At 41.9% G+C, this 21184-nt stretch overlaps 1 protein-coding gene across 1 annotated transcript; it reads right to left on the bottom strand.

The window, feature by feature from the left end:
• Nucleotides 1-372: 372 nt before the first annotated feature.
• Nucleotides 373-15065, bottom strand: FOXR1 (forkhead box R1). The gene is made up of 5 exons (XM_020984695.2): nt 14942-15065; nt 10223-10441; nt 9648-9849; nt 777-1018; nt 373-401 (listed from the first exon to the last, which is right to left on the bottom strand). The coding sequence occupies exons 1-5, from the start codon at nt 15063-15065 to the stop codon at nt 373-375; spliced, it is 816 nt and encodes a 271-aa protein (XP_020840354.1).
• Nucleotides 15066-21184: the final 6119 nt, after the last annotated feature.

The raw sequence follows: 21184 nt of genomic DNA, 5'->3' as shown, positions 1-21184 counted from the left end.
CACCTAAGCAGGTGGCTGATGCTTATATTCAATCAACATCTTCCCCCACACACTAGGCAAAAATCAGCAATTCAAAGCACTCCTCAAGTACTGCACCACATGCCTCACCGCCTCCCACACCACCTCTTCCCAATGAAGAGATCTTACACAGAAAATGCCAATTAGTGGTTTAATGAAGAAGGAATGGCAGTTGGGAAATTGGGTAGAAATGCCCGTCCTGCCCTTCCCTCCCCTCACCCCAAGAACACCTCCTCCTCCTCTCAAAGAAGAGATTATACAGAGAGCCAGCTCTGAGTTTGGTGGAGGAGGAGAACAAGAGACAGTCAGGACTTTGGGCATGGCTTTTCCTTGGCGTGCCCCTTGCCTGGGTAGTCAGAGGTCAAAGAGAGTAGACATCATTTCTGTAAGGGAAAAGAATGAACAGAGCTGGTCTTGAGGGAGTAAAGAGCACAACCTTCTGATCTTTCCCAGCAGCAGGCTAAATAGCCCCAGCAGTCTGAGCTTTCCAGAGACTTAGATCTGTCTACTTTCAGAGCTGGGAGAGACCTAAGAGTGATCTTTTTTTAAATAGAAGTGACTTATCCAAGGTCCTACTGCATTCTGGTGGGCAGGATCAGGTCTCCTGGCCAGTACTCTGCATTCTACCAGGAGCTCAGACCAAAGCTGGTCCCTTGAGGGCCCTTCATATTCCTCACCCAAGTGAGCCAAGTCAGATGGCCCTTCATTCTCTGTGGTCCTGGCCCAGGATCTCCTTCTTTGATCACCTGCTGTCTTACCTGGATGACTCATACACTTTTGGATACTTTGGAGCCGAGCAGATGCCAAAGCCTTGGCCTCCTGTGCAAAGCGCCGATTCCCTTCCTCTGTGAGCCGCCACCGGCAGGATCGAGGACGGCCAGGAGCCATTCCTTTCCCTGGGCTCACTGGGGCCTTCTCGAAACTGCCTCGAAAACAGAGGTTGTGGCGAACTGTGTTTTTCCAGCCCTCTGGAGCTGTCCGGAAAAAGGGGAAGTGTTGTCTGCAGGAGAATAAAAGAGTTAGCTGAACCCAGCGCCCCAAATCTCTCCTACTCCCTAAGGAGGTCAGAACTCCATCTCTAGCCTTTAGCTGTCATATTGGGGTGTAAAGAACACAGCCTGGAGAACTGGATTTGAAAACCGGTCAAGACCTCCTTCCTAGGGGTAGCTAGGTGGTGCAGTGGATAGAGTCCTGCACTGGCCCTGGAGTCAGGAAGACCTGAATTCAAATCTGACTGTAGACACTTATTAGCTAGCTATGTGACCCTGGGCAAGTCACTTAACCTTGATTGCTTCCAGAAAAAAAAAATACCTTCTTCCTTTTGTTGGAGTGTGGAATGTTGCATATGCACATAAACTGAATGTTGGTCTTGACTTTTGCTTTGTTAGAGTGGTACATTTGCAAATGACTGATCAAAAAACCAAAAAAAAGCATTCATAAAACTTAAAAAAAAAAACAAAACCAAAACATTTTTTAAGGAAATGTAAGACTGACTTATTGTATGACCAGAAGTCCCTCTACTCTCTGGGCCTCAGTTTATTCATATGTAAAATGGAGATAATACTAATTGTACTACTCACCTTTCGGGATGTTGTGAAGAAATTGCTTTGGAAACCTAAAAATGCTACATGTGTGAGGAGTTATTCTTCTCAATTTATATTTGATGGAGATAGAAACAGTCCTGGGAGAAGTTGCTATCCTACTAATGTTCTTCTGTGTTGCATGTTCAGTAGACTATTGTACAGATGGATAAAATGATTCCTTTTTGTAACTGAATAAAAATCTGGGAAAGAAACGTTTATTAAGCCTTTGCTATGTACTAAATGCTGGGGATACAAACATAAAAAGAAAGATATTTCCTGCCCTCAAGGAGCTTATATTCTCATGCAATTCTTAAATTCTAACATACAGAAGGAAGATGAAAAGGGAGGTGGGGGTGGGGAATGAAGTATTCCACTGGACAGAAAGCTTGCTTTTGAAGTCTGGAAGCCAAGAACAGGGCTGGGAGGGAAAGGATGACCCAGTTTGCCCTCCTCCACAATAGGAAGGGCCCAAACTCTGCATTGAGAAAAAGGGTCAGGGCTTACAAAGGAATAGTCAAGGTTGAGAAGGTCACGGCATGATGGATATTCAGGATGAGGAGCCCCAGACACTGAGAAAAGATCCGGGATAAACCAGTGGGAGAAGCATGATTTTTAAAGTCTAGAAACGAGGAACAGGGTACGTTGTAAAGATAAACAGCTTTGGGGCATCTAGGTGGCACAGTGGATAGAGTACAGGCCCTGAAGTCAGGAGGACCTGAGTTCAAATCAGGCCTCAGACCAAACACTTGACACTTACTAGCTGTGTGACCCTGGGCAAGTCACTTAACCCCAATTGCCTAAAAAAACAAACAAAAAACCCCCACAGCTTTGAAAGATTTAAGAACTCTGATCAATACAATGATCAACCATGATTCCAAAGGACTAATCATGTACCAGGCTCACCATCTCCTGACAGAAAAGGGATGGACTCAAAGCATGAGATGGTTTTTTTTTTGGACATGACTAATAAAGAAATTTGTTTTACTTGATGATACACATTTGTTTCAAGAATTTGGGTTTTTCTCTTTTTCTATGGGGGGTGGTGGTACTGCAGGGAGGCAAGAGAAGAGGCAGATTTTTAAAAAAATCTTTCAAATTGAAAGAAAATTCAATTAAAAATTAATTTTAAAAAGAAAGCTTTTCATTCCATGTAGTTTAGAAGTTTAGAGTATTTGGTATGAAGATGTCTCTTTAAAAAAATTTTTTTTTAGATTTTCACTCATAATACTAGACAATTGTGAGCATCAGTTTCATCTTAAATGATGCTCAAGTTCCAGTACCAGCATTTATTGACTTCTCAGAGATATTTTGTGGTTTGTATTTGTAATATAGGGATCTGTTACCTATTAGTTTGTGAAAAACAGTTGAGCTTCTGATGTATATAATTCCATCCCCTTGATTCTATTTTTTGAGGTACTGGGTAAGTGCTAAATTTTTGTAACCAATAGTGTTATATGGCCCAGTATCTACCATTTGCTTGCAAAATATTTATCAATAAGTGAAGTCACCCCTAAAGATGTTGTTCAGGTGTTTCAGTTGTGTCCAGCTCCTCATGACCCTTTTTGAGGGTTTTTTTGTTAGAGGTAGTGGATTGGTTTGCCGTTTACTTTTCCAGCTCATTTTACAGATGAGGAAACCAAGGCAAACAGAATTAAGTGACTTGCCCAGGATCACACAGCTAGTAAGGTCAGAGGTCAGATTTGAACTCATGAAGATGAGTCTTCCCAATACAAGCCCAGTGTTCTATCCACAGCATCACCTACCTGCCCTGCCTTAAAGATGACCTTTCTATAATTTCTGATATCAATGACCTAGTCTTATGTCAATGTTATAAACCCTGTCTTTTTCTAAAGAGGAATTTCATGATTCAGTTGTCATAGGGTTAGTTGGTTAAGCTCATGCAGATGTTGCCTATAAAGGGTCTTTTAGATCTCTTCTCAGATCTTAACCATTTCATTAGTGTCATCTAATAGTAAAACCAATATCTATTACCTTCAATAAATCCACTGCCATGTCAACTTCACTCTTGTTCTGTGCAAAGGCATTTACTCAAACATACTTCTTTGAAGATTTCATTCTGAGAATATCTATGAATCCTTTTTTGATGAGGAGGTGTCAATTATTTAATTTGCCTTGGGCATAATGGGCCCTGTATTTCATTAATAGTATCAGGGAATAAATTTAATTTTTTTAATGTGTTCTGTCAAGAGCAAGTTTTCTCCCAATTGCCAGAAGTCTCTTTACTAAGGATTGGTCTATACAAATTAACTTGGTACAATTTTCCCTTACCCATTGAATGGTGAAGTTTAAGTGGGTTAGACTCCTGTGGAGATTTCACATTGTAGACTCAGAGGAAGCTATATGCTACGAAGCCTTAGTCAGAGGTGACAGGGAATTCCTGATTGTCTAAATGTGGCTTAATTGTATTTTTTCCCTCTTTTAAAAAAAGTTTGAATTGGCTTCCCTGACCACTGAGCATGCTATCTATCCTCAATATCAGCTTATGGGGCAGTTAGGTGGTACAGTGGATAGAGTACCGGCCCTGGAGTCAGGAGGACCTGAGTTCAAATGTGGCCTCTGACACATAACACTTAGTAGCTGTGTGACCCTGGGCAAGTCACTCAACCCCATTGCCTAGCAAAAACAAAAACAAAATCAATGTTAGCTTATGCTTATACTTGTTCAGTTCACAAATATTTGAATATGAGCTTGAACAAAGTAAAAATCAAGCAAAATCTGCAAAAAAAAAAAATCCTGTGTTAAGCCAGCAAACAAATTGTAGACTTTCTGTCTGTGTTGGCCTTAAGAATCATATAGCTTTGACGAGTCTGAATACAGACCAAAGCATACTACTTTTCACTCTCTCTCTCTCTGGTTTGAGTTTTCTTCCACAAAATGACTAATATAGAAATATGTTTTATGTGATTGCACGTGTATAATCTATATCAGATTGCTTACCACCTCAGGGAGGGGAGATGAGAGGGAGAGGATTTGGAACCAAAATTTTTTTAAAAGTTAAAAAAATTGTTTTATATGTAATTGGGGAAAAATTAAGCATTTTAAAAGAATCACATATGAAAAAAGAAAGAATCACATAGCTTTAGAGCTGGAAAGGCCCTTCTAGATCACCAATTTTACAGATGAGGCAACTGAGGCTGGGAGAGAGGAAAACACATGGGTGGTTAATAGCCGAGGTGAGATTTGTCAGATGCAACTCCTGAGTCTGTTTCTACTAAACTGCTCCCATCTCAGGTATTACTCAGTAACTTCACGCACTTTTCCTCTGGCTTCCCTTTCCAGTGTTGTTTCACTTTCACTCACACATCTTGATTTGCTGGTCTTGGTGGAGGAGTCAGAATACTCCTTGCTGCCTATTGCCTCTTCCAGATTCTTCCTCTGCCATCATCACTTAGTAACTTCTCTTGGGAGGTTCATTCAGTCCAAATGTATTCCCAACCAAGATTCTGGTAGCGATTATTGGCTGAAGGATATTCTCCTTCCACCTCAGTCTCTTCTCCCCCATTTCCTGCCCCTCATACCAGAGGATTTCAGTGTATACATCGAGGCTCCCCAAACACCCTAACTTTCCAATTCCTTAATCTGCTCATTTCCTGTGAAGTACTCCTCCACACCACCTCAACTCCATACAGAAAAGGTCCTACACCTTGGTCTTGCCATCATATAAAGTGTTCTACTTCCATATTCATAAACCCCCAAATTCCTTTAAATCATCATAATCTTTTTTTCAAATCCATCTTTCTCTCTGCTTTATGATTCCCCATAACTCTGTTCTTCATTTTTATCATGACCTTCAAACCTCTTTATTTTTCATTTCTTTCCCAGGCCATCATCCCTACATTGGTTATTCTCTTCTTTTTCCCTAACCTAACTCAACATTATCCTTGTCCCCAAGTCCCACACTCAGAGGTTTTTACTAGTAAATGTTTAGCAACCAGCTTTGGGCATTAGGGGTGAGGGGGGTATGAAATGTATGCAGGCACTTTTAAGTTTAATATGCATGAACACTTTCTTAAGTCTAGAAAACCAACAAAACAATAAATCAAGCCCTGATTTGTAGTGATTGACCCATTGCAGACGTATAAACGCTCACACTGAAAATTTAATAGTCAGCTCTGCCAAGTCTTTGAAGAGCTGCTCCAGCATGCCCATTCAATCAAACATTTATGAAGCTCCCAGTATGTGCCAGGCACTGGGCTGGGGATTCAAAACGAGGCAAAAAGATAGTCTAACGGGGAGATGATATGCAAACAAATATATACAAGACAAATAGGAAATAATTAACAAAGGGAAGGTACTGGAATTTAGAGAGGTTGGAGAAGGCTTCATATAAAAGGTCAGATTTTAGTTGGGAAGCCAGGGAAGTAAGTATAGTTAGAGCAGAGGAGGGATAGTCTTCCAGGCATAGGGGACAGTCAGAGAAAATGCCCAGAGCCAGGAAATAGAGTATCTTGTTTATGGAACAGCCAGGAGACCACTGGAGAGAAGAGTATGTACCTGGGAGTAAGATCAAGAAGACTGGAAAGGGGAGGGGGCTAGGTTACGAAGGGCTTTGAATGCCAAACAGAGGTGATAGGGAGCCACTGGAGTTTATTGAGTAAGGAGGGTGACATGATTGGACCTGCACTTTAGGAAAACCACTTTAGTGAATGAATTGGAGAATGGATCTGAATAGGGAGAGACTTGAGGCAGGCAGACCCACCAGCAGGCTACTGCAATAACCCAGGTGCAAGGTGATGAGGATCTGTACCAGAGTGGTGGCAGTGTCAAAGGAGAGGAGGGGGTGCATTCAAGAGATGTTGCAAAGGTGAAATGGACAGGCCTTGGCAACAGCTTGTTTATGGGGGGGTGAGAAATAGTGAGGAATCCAGGATAACTCCTAGGTTAGGAGCCTGAGGGACTTGGGAGGATGGTATCACTCTCTATAGTAATAGGGAAGGTAGGAGGTGGGGAAGAACTGGGGGAAAGATAATGAGTTAAGTTTTAGACATATTGAGTTCAAGATGTCTACTGGACATCCACTTCAAGATGTCTAAAAAGCAGTTGGAGACCCAAGACTGGATGGAGGTCAGCAGAGAAACTGGGGCAGGAAAGATAGATTTGAGAATGATCAGAATAGAGATGGTGACTAAATCCATGGAGCTGACGAGCTCACCAACTGAAATAATACAGAAGAGAAGAAGGCCCAGGACAGAACCCTGAGGAACACCTGTGCTATGAGGGTGTGATCTGGTGGAGGATCCAGCAAAGGAGACAGAAAGAGTGAGACAGGAGGAGAAATAATCGAGTAGTGCACTGAAAACCTGGAGAGAAGAAAATGTCAATAAAGGAGGAGAGAATGACCAACAGGGTCAAAGGCTGAAGAGGTCAAGGAGAATGAGGACTGAGAAAAGGCCATCAGATTTGGCAACTAAGAGATCATTGGTAACTTTGGAGAGAGCAGTGTCAGTGGAATAAGGTCAGAACCACACCTGGCCTATCCTCAACCTTTAATTACTCCTGTCATCAACCACCTTCTCTCTATCCATGTGCTAATGAATGGAGCTAGAGGTGAAAAAAAAAATCACAAAACTGTGCTGACTGGGTTCACAGCAACAATGCAAAGATTCTATTCCTCCCTAATTTATTCACTACACTACTCACCATAATGGTTATTCCAAACCTTTTCATCTCTTCTGAAGCCTCTCATGATACCCTCTTCCCCCCACCCTTTTAATTGACAGCTTTGTTTCATACTTCAAAAAATAAAAAACTGACTCCATTCTAGGAATGTTCCCTCTTATCCCCTTCTCACTCCAACTTCACTGTCTCACAGAGAAGTAGATTGCCATTATCTTTTCCAAGGTAAACCCATCTAGATGAACCCTGGATCCCATTCCATACTGTCTTCTCTTTCATCTCCACTCTCACATATTTTTACTCTCCCTATCTACTGGCTATTTTCCTGATGCCTGCAAAAATGCCCATGTTTCCTCCATTGTTAAAAAATTCTAAGTTGCATCAATAAAAGGAAAGTCTCCATATACACCAAAATATTTATAGCAGCACTTTTTGCAATACCAAAAAACTGGAACCAAAGAAGATATCCATCCACTGGGGAATGGCTAAGCAAATGGTGGTACATGAATGGAATGGAATATTACTATCCTATAAACAATGACAAATATGATGAATACAGAGAAACATGGAAAGATTGACATGAACTGATGAAGGGTGAAGTAAAGAGATCCAAGAAAACAATACACAAAATGACTACAATAATGTAAATGGAAAGAACAACCACAAAATAACCAAAAGTGAATGTTGCTAAATTATAAAGGACAAATATGGCTGCAAAGAAGAGATATAAAATATACGAGAAGACACCATTGCTCTCCCATCTGTAGACACGGGGGGTCCACAAGTATGGAACACTATTTATATTGTATTTTCAGACTTTTAAAATTAATCAATTCTGCTAGTTTTTTCTCTTCTTCCTTCTCTTTCTCTTCCTCTTTTTCTTTAAAAATATTTGTTATATAGGATGACTCTCTGGGAGAGGGCAGGAGGATAGAGATGTTGGGAAAAATTTAGGTGATGTAAAAACAAAAGATATCACTAAACATTCATTTAACAGAAAACATTCAGTTTATCCAACCATCCCTACTATCTGCCATCCTTTATGTCTCTTTTTAAAGGCTAAACCCCTAGAGAAAGTTGTCTACACTTGGTACTTCCATTTCCTTTCTTCTAACTTTCTTTTAATCCCTCTGCAATCTGGCTTCTGATCTCATCATTTAACTGAAATTGCTCTCTTCAAAGTTACCAGGGATCTCTTAATTGATTATTAATAATTAATTGCTCTTAATTGGACATTAGATGATGGCCTTTCTTCAACCAACATCCTTCTTGATCTCTCTGCAGCACTTTGACACTGTCAATCACCCACTTCTTCTGGGCATTCTCTCCTCTCTAGGTTTTCATGACTTGGCTCTCTCCAGGTTCTCCTACCTGTCCTTCTCAGTCTCCTTTACTGGATTTTCATCCAAGTCACACCCACACATTTTGTGTTTGTGCCTCAAGTGTTTGTACTGGACCCTCTCTTTTGTCTTTTCACAAGTGGTCCTGGAATGCTGGAATCCATGCCCGGAATGCTTCCCCCTCACCTCCATGATTCCTTGGCTTCCAGATTCAAGACCCAGCGTAAATTCCAATCCCTTCCATTGTTAGTATTTTCCCTCTGAGATTATCTTCTATATATTATTACTGATATTTTATTGAATATGCTTTATATAGAGAATATATAATTCAGAATAGAATATATTTACATATTATTTAATATATTATACATTATAGAAATTCTATGATATTTTATATATAGACTATATATTATTTAGAATAAATTATATTATTTATACATTATTAAATATAATAAATTTACTATATATTTAGTATCATATATTAGAGATGTTTGATAGAATATATATTTTCTATACAGAATATATATTATGTAGAATAGCATATATTATTTAATATATTAATATTATAATACAGATATTCTATAGAAGATATATTTCACATGTAGAATATATATTATATTCTACCATTTATATCTAAATGCAGTTATTTGAATTTGAAGACAAGGGCCATGTATTCTCCAGCACTTAGCATAGTGCCTGTTACCATAATAAGCATTTAAAAATACTTGTTGACTGACTTTACTCAATAAAGTCTACTTTCAAGAAAGGAGCTGATGCTTACTCATGTGAGATATAGCCAACTAATAAGACTTAATGTGTTTCTGACAATTAAAGATAAATTGTATTTTAAGCTGGGACAAAGATTCAAAGAAATGAATCTCTACTGGGAATTTCAAACATCATTGAGTCTAGTCTCTTCCCAGCACAATACACAGAGGGCAACCTATTCTGTTTACCCATGCCACCAGAGCAGTTGGAGGACAAAAGCCACAGGTCCTGGACTGCTTCTCCATTCCCACTCTGCCCTCTCTCCTTCCTCTCCACCCTCACCCATACCCTGGGCACATACCGGGTGAAGTTGTAGATCTCCTGGACATTGAGTCCTCTAGAAGAGCTGTTTTTCAGTGCCAGAGCGATTAGGTGACAGTAATTAAGGGGGGGTCTGGGCCACCGGGCCCCTGTTTGGGTGCCCACCTGTCGCCGACAGCCTCGAAGGGATCCCAGTTTGTGGGGTGATAGGAGAGTCATGGAGGTGTTCTTATCTTCTTCCTCTTCTTCTGAGAGCTAGGAGAGTATAGAAAGTAAGGTTCGAGGCTAGATTTTGGGACTTGGGTTGAGTTAAACACCTCTCCCCCTATTTCAGGCAATGTTTGTAAGCATCTAGGATTTCAGGACAGGCAGTAATAAAAGATTCTTCCCTAGAAAACTGTTTCTTCAGGTCAGGCTTGGAACCATCCATAGGATGGATATTGTCTAATGGGGTGGGGTAGCCGTTGTTAATCATTTCTTCTCCTTGATGAGGGCTAAAGGATATTTTCTTAATTCTACCCTGTCCCTAAGGGGACAAGAATACCTGTATCTGTACCTCTTTTTCGCTGGTGGAGTCCTGGTGCTGCTGGCTGGTGGAGTCCTGGTGCTGCTGGCTGGTGGAGTCCTGGTGCTGCTGGCTGGTAGAGGCCTGGGGCTGCTGGCTGGTGGAGGCTGGGGGCTGCAAGCTGTCCTCTGAAAAAGAGGTATTTTCTTCCTCTTCAAGGGATGGAGGGTTATGGACCAAATCTTGCTCCTTTGAGGTCTGCCTCCCAGCTGTAGGACATACTATGTTGAGATCCACCCACATCCATAAATTAGGTTCCAAGGGAGTATCTGCATAGAACGGGAAAGTTAATGGCTTCTGTCAGACCTTGCCTTGCCTAGCACTACCCAGCAATGTCATCTCTGCACCTGCCCCTTGCCAAGCTTACTCTCCTTTCCAAAGCACTGATCTTCCTGAGAAGATCAGTGGGGACCTGAGAAGTCAGTCCACAAACATTTGTTGTTGTTGTTCAGTTGTTTCGGTCACATCCAACTCTTCGTGACCCCATTTGGGGTTTTCTTGGCAAAGATGCTGGGGTGGTTTTGCCATTTCCTTCTCCAGCTCATTTTACAAATGAGGAACTGAGGCAAACAGGGTTAAGTGACTCTTCCAGGGTCACGCAGCTGATAAGTGTCTCAGAGGACGGATTTGAAATCATGAAAATGAGTCTCCTGATTCCAAGCCCAATGCTGGGCTTAAGGAAAATTAATTATTAACAATGGTTAGTATTAACAAAAGAGGCAGCTAGGTGACTCTGCATAGAGCACTGGTCCTAGAATCAAGAAGACCTGAGTTCAGATTCGACTTCAGATGCTTACTAGCTGTGTGACCCTGGGCAAGTCACTTAACTTCTGTTAGCTTTAATCTACTGAAGAAAGAAATGGCAGACTCCAGTATTTTTGCCAAGGACAGTATTTTGCTCTGGACAGTATTGCCATGCTATGGTCCACGGAGTCCTGAAGAATCAGACACAACTAAACGGCATATGCCTGGCACTGGGCTAAGTGCTAGGGATACAAAAAGAGGCGAAAGATAGTCCCTGCCCTCAAGGAGCTTAAAAATCTAATGGGAGAAACAAATCTGTACAAAAAAGCTGTATAAAGGATAAATAAGAAAAAGAGGGAAGACACTAGAATTAAGAGAGGTTAGGAAATGCTTTCTTTGAGTCAGCTTGGTGGCACAGCAGATAGAGTGCTGGACCTGGACTCAGGAAGACTCCTCTTCATGAGTTCAAATCTAGCCTCAGACACTTATCACCTGTGTGACCTGGGCAAGTCACTTAACCCTGTTTACCTCCGTTTCCTCATCTGTAAAACGAGCTGGAGAAGGAAAAAAAAAAAAGACGACTCAGCAACAACAGGAAAGGCTTTCTATAGAAGATGGGATTTTAGTTGGGATTTAGAGCAGTGCCTGACATATATTAAGTGCTTAATAAATGTTTATCGATTGATTAAAAGGAACCCAGGGAAAGCAGTAGTCCTGCAGTAGCAGAGTATTCCAGGTATTGGGGATGGACAGAGAAAAATGCCCAAGGGTTGAGAAATGGATGTCTTGTTCTTGAAGTGCAAGGATGCCAGTGTCACTAGATTGAGGAAGTAGGGGAGAATAAGGTGTAAGAAGACTGGAAAGGTGGAGTAGTTTATGAAGGACTTTGTCCACCAAACAGAGCATTTTGTATTTGATCCTGGAGGTGATAGGGAGCCACTGGAGTTTATCGAGTAGAGGAATGACCTGGTTTGGACCTGTACTTTGGGAAAATCACATTGGTGGCTGACTGGAGGGATTGGAGTGGGGAGAGGCAGGCAGACCCATCAGCAGCTATTGCAGTAGTCCTGATGTGAGCTGATGAGGCCCTGCACCAGGGTGGTGGTAGTGTCAGAGAGAAGGGGACATATTTGAGAAGTGTTGTAAAAGTGAAAATCGACAAACCTTGGTTAATAGATTGAATGTGTGTGTGTGGGGGGGATTGTTAAGGGATAGTGAGAGTTGAGAGTAACACTTAGGTCGAGACCCTGGGTGGTTTTTGGTATCTAACTCTAGTGTGGGTACTTGGCAGTCAGTCTCTTAGGACATTCTGACCCCAAGGTCCTGAGCCCTTTTCTTTTAAAAAACGACTGCAGCATTGACCCACTCCGAGCTAGGAAGGGCTTGTTGGGTGTTTTTTTTTTTCTGATAGGGCAGGAGCTAGAGAGGGAAGTAATTGAAGCCAGGGAAAGTAGGTAAAGGGGCAGAATGAAGGGGCAAGTGAGAGAGGGAATAGGGGCGCCAACGCCTCTGCCCCTACCTTCTTCCATTGTGTCCTTGATCACTTTTTTTTTTGGAGGCAATGGGGTTAAGTGACTTGCTCAGGGTCATACTCCAGGGCTGGTGCTGGATCCACTGTTCTACCTAGCTGCCTGACCCCGCCCACCCTCACCTTTTCAAGCTCAACTCAAATGCCATCTCCTCCTAGATGTCACACACACAACACGTTGACCCTTCTCTAATAAATATATCTTGTAATACTGTATTATTCAAGTGATCTGTGTTTGTGTCTTATTGCATCCTCCCCTAACCCCCCTACTCCTTCATGCTCACCCACGTCTGCTCCATCCCTACTGTATCCCTACCTCCTTTTACCCTACCCTTCCATTGTGCCCTCTGGAATGCCATTTCTATTCTTAATATTGCTGTTGCTATCATTCAGTCATGTCTGACTCTCCATGACCCTGTGAACCATAACACGTCAATAGCGTCCATAGGGTTTTCTTGGCAAGGATACCAAAGTGGTTTGCCATTTCCTTCTCGAGTGAATTAAGGCAAACAGGTAAAGTGACTTGCCCAGGGTCACACAGCTAGTAAGTATCTGAGGCTGGATTTGAACTCAAGCCTTCCAGATTCCAGGCCCAGAGCTTTATCTACTGAGACACCTAGTTGCCTCCTTTGTTAATATTAACCATTGTTAATAGTGAGCTTTCCTTCATTTTAGAGCTATACTTGAAATCCTTGAAATCACTTTGTATATATTAGATATTGAATTTTCTGTGTACATTACTTCCCAGCAGCCATAGAGTATGTCTCTTTGAGGGAAGAGACAGTTTCATTTTTGCCTTTGTATCCCAAGCGCCCAGCACATAGTAGGTGCTTATTAAATTCTTATGAATTGAGTTGCCTACCTAGTGATTAGTACAGTGCTTTATACACGAGTGCTTGCTTGTTTGTGCATGCAGTGTGGGTGTTTGCTTTCTTTAGAGAGAGTAGGCTTCTGTTGGACATCTGAATGCTTTCCTGGAGGGTCAAGACTAGGATTTACTTGTGCTGGACAAAGGTGGTTTGGCCCACAATGAAAAACTGAGTAAATTCTGGCTGATTTTAGGTTTTCTTTACTCTAAGTCTGACCCAGATTGTATATCCTTCATCTTTATCTCTATCGTTCCCCAGCAACGCTGCCTCTCTGCCTACCCACCCTTATATCAATCCCAAATTGGGAAAGATGGGATAAATTAGTCAACAAGTCTATATGGAGCACCTGCTGTATGCTAAGCATTAACCTAGGTCCTTGAACTTTTTTTAAAATTAAAAAGAACTATTTTAATATAATTGGTTTCCTGTGGAACCCTATCTATTTTTATTTTATGAATTTAAAAACATTTTGAAAAGGTGTCTGTAGGCTTCATCAGACTGCCCATAACATAAAAAGGGCTAAAAAGCCTTGATCTAGAGGGGCGTTTTAAAGGTCTCTTTCCTTCAGCTGTTGACAATCAAGAGACAAGGTATCAGACCCACCTGAGAACCAAACAAGACAGGCAGGTATATTCCAGTACTAAGGGGTGAAGTACAGAATCTAAGTGCTGTGGGAGGTCAGGAATGAGGGCTAGTAGCTTGGATATGTAACAATCAATCCAGACGCACTTATTCAGTACCAGGCACTGTGCTAGGTGCAGGGAGTAGTGGAAAGAGCCCTAAGAAGATCTGGGTTTTTGAATCTTGTCTCCAATACTTATTGGCTGTGGAATCCTGGGCAAGTTACTTTAATTTTCTTATCCATAAAATGGGAATGATAATACTTACAATAGCCACCTCCCTGGATTTTTGTAAGGATCGAATGAGATAATATATGCAAACATTAATCTAAAGCATTCTGTAAAAGTCAACTATTATGATTATTGCTACTTTTCGGGCTAGAACGGATTTGAGCATCTGTTGGGCAGGGGTGGGGGTGTGGGGGTGAGGAGAGGTTTGACTCAATGACCTCTAAGTTCCTTTCCAACTGCTTGTCTATGTTTCTGGGGTCATGAGGGGTATTGAATCCTGTAGGGGGTCGTGTCTGCCCTCAGTAAGAACAGGAAGGCAGAACATTGAGCTGAAAAGGACTTTAGATATAGCTAATCCATTTTAAAGAAGAGTAAACTGACCCAAATCTGGTAAGCCTGGACATGGATCCTTATAGGTAAAGAAATTCCAACCTCGAATTCTATATTAGACAATGAGGAGTCCCTGCTGTTAGAGTTTATAGTCTAGCCACTCATACCTGCCTGCCTCACTGTCTAGCACTGTTAAGTTACATTGTGCCTAGGAAGTTTGTCTGAGGTCACACAGCTAGTTAGTAGGGGAGCTAGGAAACAAAGTCAGCCTTCTTGATACTCAGGACAGGATTTTGTTTTTTAAAGTTGTGAAGGTTCAAAAAAGTAGGAAGGGGCTATGGGTCAAGAGGAAGTTTTCCCTCCTTTCTCCTCTCCTTTCTCATGTAATCTCCCTTTCTCTAGCCTTATCCTATCTTCCCTCACTCACTGACTAGACGGCTTACTCACCTCTGGGTAGCTGGTCAGTGGTGGTCGCTAGTTTCAGCTCCTCATTCATCTTCCAGTCCAGCAGACCTGGGATCTTTCCATGTAGGCTCTCCCAGAACTCACGATTCTGGAGATTTGGATTCATTTTGGGAGGAGTGAGGAGAGAAACACACCTCTAAGCACAGAGATCTAACCTCTTTGGCCTCTGCCCTCAGCTCCACACAGGTGGAGGGCAAACTCCTCAGTATTTCAGAGTGTGATTCAATCAGACAAGCCCTCCCTCTCTCTTAATCCCAGTTGGCCCATCCCTGGCTTCCATTTGTGTGGTGTAGAAGCCCTAGGAACATAGAAAATCCTCAGGCTATCTGGAAGGGAGAATCAACAAGCTTTTATTAAGCTCCTACTATGTACAAAGCATTATGCTAGGCTCTGGGGATACAAAGCCAATCAACAAGTCAATCAACAAACATTAAGTGCCTATCACTTGGCAGGCTCTATGCTTGGAGAATGAAATATTCCCTACTCTCAAAGGCCTTGCATTTTAATGAGGGAAGGCCACAAGTACATACATAAGCATATACAATAAAAATGAATATAAAGAGAATAAATAGAAATAAACACAAGGTAGTTAAACATATAGTTAGGGAGGAAAGGCCCTAGAAATTGTGGGTCAGGGAAGGTTGCTAACTAACCTTGGGTACACTGGGAAATTTGCCAATCCTATCCTTACATCCCTCAACAAAGTGCTGAGGTCTGCAAGTGAAGCAATCGATAATACCTTGTCCCATCCCCACCAATCACTGTTTTGGAACCTCCTCCCCACACCCCAAGGGGGAGCATCTCTAACACTTATACACAAGAGAGATGGAGTTTTCTCCATACAAAGGGAAAGCCAGGAGAACCTTGAGAAGCTATCAGGCCATTTGGAGAACCACAGCACCCTGCTCCCATTGATAGCCCACAGGTCTAAAGAATATCCTCCAAAGGATCTCTTTTGGACACATCAGTCTTGGGTCCCGGCCTTTCCCCCTTTTCCTCCCTCTAGTTTGGACGCTGAGTTATCACATAATTGCTCATTTGCAGGGGCCTTTCCTAAGGGAGAGGAGAAGCAGATCAATTGCTCTAATTTTGAAACCCAGGGAATACCCCTGGAGAGCTTTCTTTTTATTCACTACAGTGAGTGGCCCTAATTTACAGGGTCTGAGAAGGAGGGCAGGAAAATGCTTTTTGGTTTAAAAAAAAAAAAAGCTTGGCTCTATGGAGAGAAAAGAGCAGAAGGAAGGAGAAGGAAGGCCAATAAGGCCAGATAAGCAGAGCAGCTTTGAAAGGAACTGGCTGATCTCATTATATACTTTTTTTTTTTAAAGGGAAGCTGTGCATAATAGAGAAGAGTAGTTTCGTACTTAAGCCTCTTTTTCTATCCCATTATGCATATGCAAATATAGTCAGTCAATAAGTATTTATTAAATACCTATTATATGCTAGGCACTGTGCTAAATGCTGGCCATAAAAGGAGGCAAAAGGCAATCCCCTGCCTTCCAAAAGCTCACCGTTTAACAGGGGAGACAATATTCAAGCAAATCTGAACAAACTATATTCAGGATAAATAGGAAATAATGAACAGAGGGAAGGCTCTAGAATTAAGAGCGGTTAGGGAAGGCTTCCTGTAGAAGATGGGATTTTAATTGGGACCTAAAGAAATCCAGAGAAGCCAGAGGGCCAAGATGAGGGGGGAGAGCATTCCAAGCATGGAGGACAGTAAAAGAAATGCCCAGAGCCAGGAGATGGGGTGCCTTGTGGGAGGAACAGCACAGATCCAAGGTGAGGTGTCACGTGTAAGAAGACTGAAAAGGTAGGAAGGGGCTAAGTTGTGAAGGGCTGTGAACACCAAACAACGGATTTCATATTTGATCCTGGGAGTGATAGAGAGCCCCTGGAGTTTATTGAGTTGAGGGGAGATGATGTGCTGAGACCTGCGCTTTAGGAAAATCACTTTGGTGGCTGAAATGGGCAGAGACTTGAGGCAGGCAGCCCCAGCAGCAGGCTACTGCAGTAATCAAGGCGTGATGTGATGAGGGCCTGCATTATAGCGACAGCAGTGTCAGAGAAGAGAAGGGGGAATATTGCAAAGGGGAAATCGACAAGCTTCACCAACAGCTTGGATACAAGAGATGGGAGATGGTGAGGAATCCAGGGCTGGAAGCCCGAGGGACCGGGAGGATGTTGTCCTCTATAGTTACAGCGAAATTAGGAGGTGGGGAGGGACCAGGGGGAAAGATGACGAGTTAGGTTCTAGACATACTGAGTTTCAGATTTAAAGCCCTATTCTATTTGGTGTCTAAGTAAAAATATTTTTTTTAACAATACTTGGATTCCAAAAGCTGGATTTTTCGGATGGGCTGTAATCCTACCTCCTTCTAGCTCCTAGGTTGTCTCTCTTCTCCCTTTTCGGAGGTCCATTATAATAAGGACCCCTTTGTCTCGTGTTGGCATTACCGTTTTAGGGTACTGTCATTCATCCAACAAACATTGTTTGCACCTACAATCTCCTAAGTTTCCTCTACAGACCTCCTTTAGTGCTCACTCTGTTCTCACAGTGTGGAGGACTCAGACTGCGCAAGTTCTGATAGGTTCTACAGAACTGGGAAGACTTTTAGTTTAAGCCAGTGGTGAGTTTTTTGGTCAGTCTGTGAATCAGCCTAACAGTTATCAACAGAAAGTTGACTAGCCAAGGAGATGACCCACTTTTGTGGCCACAGAAGCTTAGGAAGATCACCTTCCAAGGCTTGGAATCAGGTGGGTGGTGTACCCTCACTGACTTTTCACCACAACCTTATGGAGTAGTGTTTCCCAATGAGTTTTTCTGTAGTAATCTGTCAAAGGATAATCAATTAATGGGGCAGCTAGGTGGTGAAGTAGACAGAGCACTGAGCTTAGAATCAGGAAGACCAGCCTCAGATATTAGCTGTGTGACCATTTAACCCTGTTTGCCTCAGTTTCCTCATCTGTAAAATGGAGAAGGAAATGGCAAACAACTCCAGTATCTTTACCAAGAAAACCCCAAATGGGTTCACCAAGAGTCAGACATGACCGAAACAACTCACCAACAAAATCAAGCAAGCTAGAAAGCATTGAACGCTCTATCTACCTTATGAGGACACAAAGAAAAAAGGGACACAATCCATGTCCTCATGGAGCTTATGGGTAGACAACATATACCTACACAATATACACAAAACATATGTAAAGCAGATAAAAAGTAACCTTGGGAGAAAATGCACTGGCCGTCAAGGGCGCCAGGAAAGGCCTCATGAAGGTCTTGAGCTGAGTCTTGAAGGAAACTTATGATTCCAAGAGGCAGAAGGAGACCAGTAGGGAGAGCATTTCATTAAATGCTGGGAAATAGAATCTGGATTCACTGAAACTTGGTGGAGGACTCTTCTACTGTGCCTAGGAAGCTGTCAGCACTTGGGTGGGTGGGAACAAATCTAAACTAAATCTAATCCCTTCCGTTCTTTAGATTTGGGATAATCAGGCCTGAGGGATTGGGGGTGGGGGGGGGAAGAGAGAAAAAGACAGGGGTTAAGGCAAAAGTACCAGACACTGTCTCCTCCCCCTCTCTCAAATAGACAGACTTCTTAAGGGGACGTCTTCAAAGTCATTGTCTAGCTGTCTTCTGCCCTAAAGGGGCTGATTCTTTAATGTGAAAGTCAATCCTTACATAGCAGATTGACTATGGGATCCTAAATCTAGGGCTGGAAAGTTCCTCTAGTTCAGTTGTGTCAAACTCAGAAATAGCTGGGACTAATATTGATTTAGAAAATCACAAATGAACATTACCTATGTTGTATTGTATTTTTACTTAATTTGTTAAACATTTCTCAATTATATTAGTCTGGATCCAGCTATACCCCAGAATTTTAGGGGCTGAGTTAGATACTTCTGTTCTCATCAAGTCCCCTAATTGTACAGTTGAGGAAACTGGGGCCGGGGGCCAGTGTCTTACCCAATGTAACCCAAGTAGCAGAGAGAGGATTTCAACTCTAGTCTTCTGGCCCCAAATCCAGCTTTCTTTTTACTGTACCACAATGCCTGTTTTGATCTTTTATTTTTTTTTATTTAAAAAAAATCTTTTATTTACTAACAAATACCAAAAAGAGAAAAAATGTCTATACGCAAAGTAGAACAGAAAAAGCATATGTATAAATGTTGATCTCTATTACATACAACTTGCTTTTGAAAATCATTTATAATAAATGCAGTTGTACTTTTTCACTAGCTTGTCTGTTTCCTTCCAGACTTCCTTCCATTCTATATATTTTAAAAAATATTTCAATGACCTCTTTTCTTTTTCTTTTGGCAACATGTAACTTCCCTCTTGTCCCCAAATCCTCCAACTCTAATGAAAAATAAAGAGAAAAGTACACATCAACACAAAATGTAGCCAGCAAACCTCGGTTTCGATTTGCGATAAACAGGGCCCACTAATTCATATATAATGATCCCTGGGGGCCTCATTTTGACTTAGCTTTAAAATGTAATATTATCTGTTCTCTTGCATTTTCATTTATTTTGTTAAATATTTCCCAAATACATTTTAATCTGATTCAGCAGCACTGAGGAATGTTGTGGGCTGTGGCTGGCTACCTCTACTCTAGAGTCACAGTTGATCAGTACATTGAGCAGTTCCTAAGTCTTTCTAAGTTTTTTTTCTTTGTAATGTTGTATAAATTGTTCCCCTGGTCCTGATCACTTGACTCTGCATCAGTTCATAAATCTCTTCCAAATTTCTCTGAAACCATTTCTTTCATCGTTTCTTATGGTGCAATATATTCACTATTGTAATTTTTCTTTTCTTTTTCTTTTTTTTTTTGGCTAGGCAATGGGGTTAAGTGACTTGCCCAGGGTCACACAGTTAGTCAGTGTTATGTGTCTGAGGCTGGATTTGAACTCAGGTATTCCTGAATCCAGGGCCGGTGCTCTATCCACTGCGCCACCTAGCTGCCTCTACTATCATAATTTTTCTACCATGCCTGACTTTACAAGCACACCCCATTTTGACCTTTTTGAAGTTTGTGAGATATCTCTTTTTGAAATTCCCTCATCTGTAAAACAGGAGAAAGGCAGGGAGGAGGGTAGCATGGTAGCATTAAGCTATGGCCTCTTGCAGCAGTCAATCCTAAAATGAATCCCAAGAAAAATTGATGGGATTAAGCAGAGTAAAAACTCCTCCTAGTCACTCTTTTCTACTGCCCTCCTCTAGTCCATACCCAGGTGCCTTTCTCTGTCTTCTATTTCTTTCTTTCATTCTTCTCTATCTGTAATATCCTCTCATCTTTACTCCTCTCCATATAAAGTCTTTCACCCTAAGCCTCATTTTTAATCAGGAGTTCTTAAACTGGGGTCCCAGAAAATCTTTTGAAAATACTTTGAGAGAGCAGCTAGGTGGCCCAGTGGATAGAGTACTGGCCTTGGAGTCAGGAAGACCTGAGTTCAAATGTGGCTTCAGACACATAACACTTACTAGCTGCATGACTCTGGGCAAGTCACTTAACCCCAATTGCTTCACCAAAAAATCCATATATATATACATATATATGTATATAACTGATAACAGTGGGCCTGGATTCAGGAAGACTCATATTCGTGAATTGAAGCCTAGCTTCAGACACTAGCTGTATACTTGTTTCCTCATCTATAAAATGAGCTGGAGGAGAAAATGGCAAACCACCCCAGTATCTCTGCCAAGAAAACACCAAATGAGGGCACGGAAAGTTGGAAACTACTGAACAACAACCTTTATCTACTGGGTTGCCTTTCCCCACCTCTCTTTCTCTTTTCCCAGCCCCTCCTTCTTCCAGAACCCCATTCATTCCTCCTTGCTTCTTTCCTACCAGGCCCCTCGTATCTTCTAGGTTTTACCAACCTGTGCCTCTCTTTCCTCAGACTTCTCATGCCCATGGGTCAGGCTAGGGTGCTCTTATGGACCGCTGACAACACTAATTTAATTACCCTTCATTGCTGAGCTCAGCACATGGATCAGGACACTTGGGTTTTCAAATCCCCAAAGCTTTGAACATAGAAAACATTCAAATTAATAAGTTTTTGGGGTGATTTTTTTTTTGGAGGGCAGTCAAGGTTAAGTGACTTGCCCAGAGAAGTGTCTGAGGCTGAATTTGAACTCAGGTCCTCCTGACTCCAGACCCAGTGCTCTATCCACTGTGCCACTAGCTGCCCTTCAAACTACTAACTTTATAGATATTG

Source organism: Phascolarctos cinereus, unplaced genomic scaffold (assembly GCF_003287225.1).
Source record: "Phascolarctos cinereus isolate Bilbo 61053 unplaced genomic scaffold, phaCin_HiC Scaffold_726;HRSCAF=1367, whole genome shotgun sequence".
Classification (NCBI taxonomy): domain Eukaryota; kingdom Metazoa; phylum Chordata; class Mammalia; order Diprotodontia; family Phascolarctidae; genus Phascolarctos; species Phascolarctos cinereus.
The sequence above is the reverse complement of the archived record's forward strand: the minus strand, read 5'-3'. Positions and strand labels throughout refer to the sequence as shown.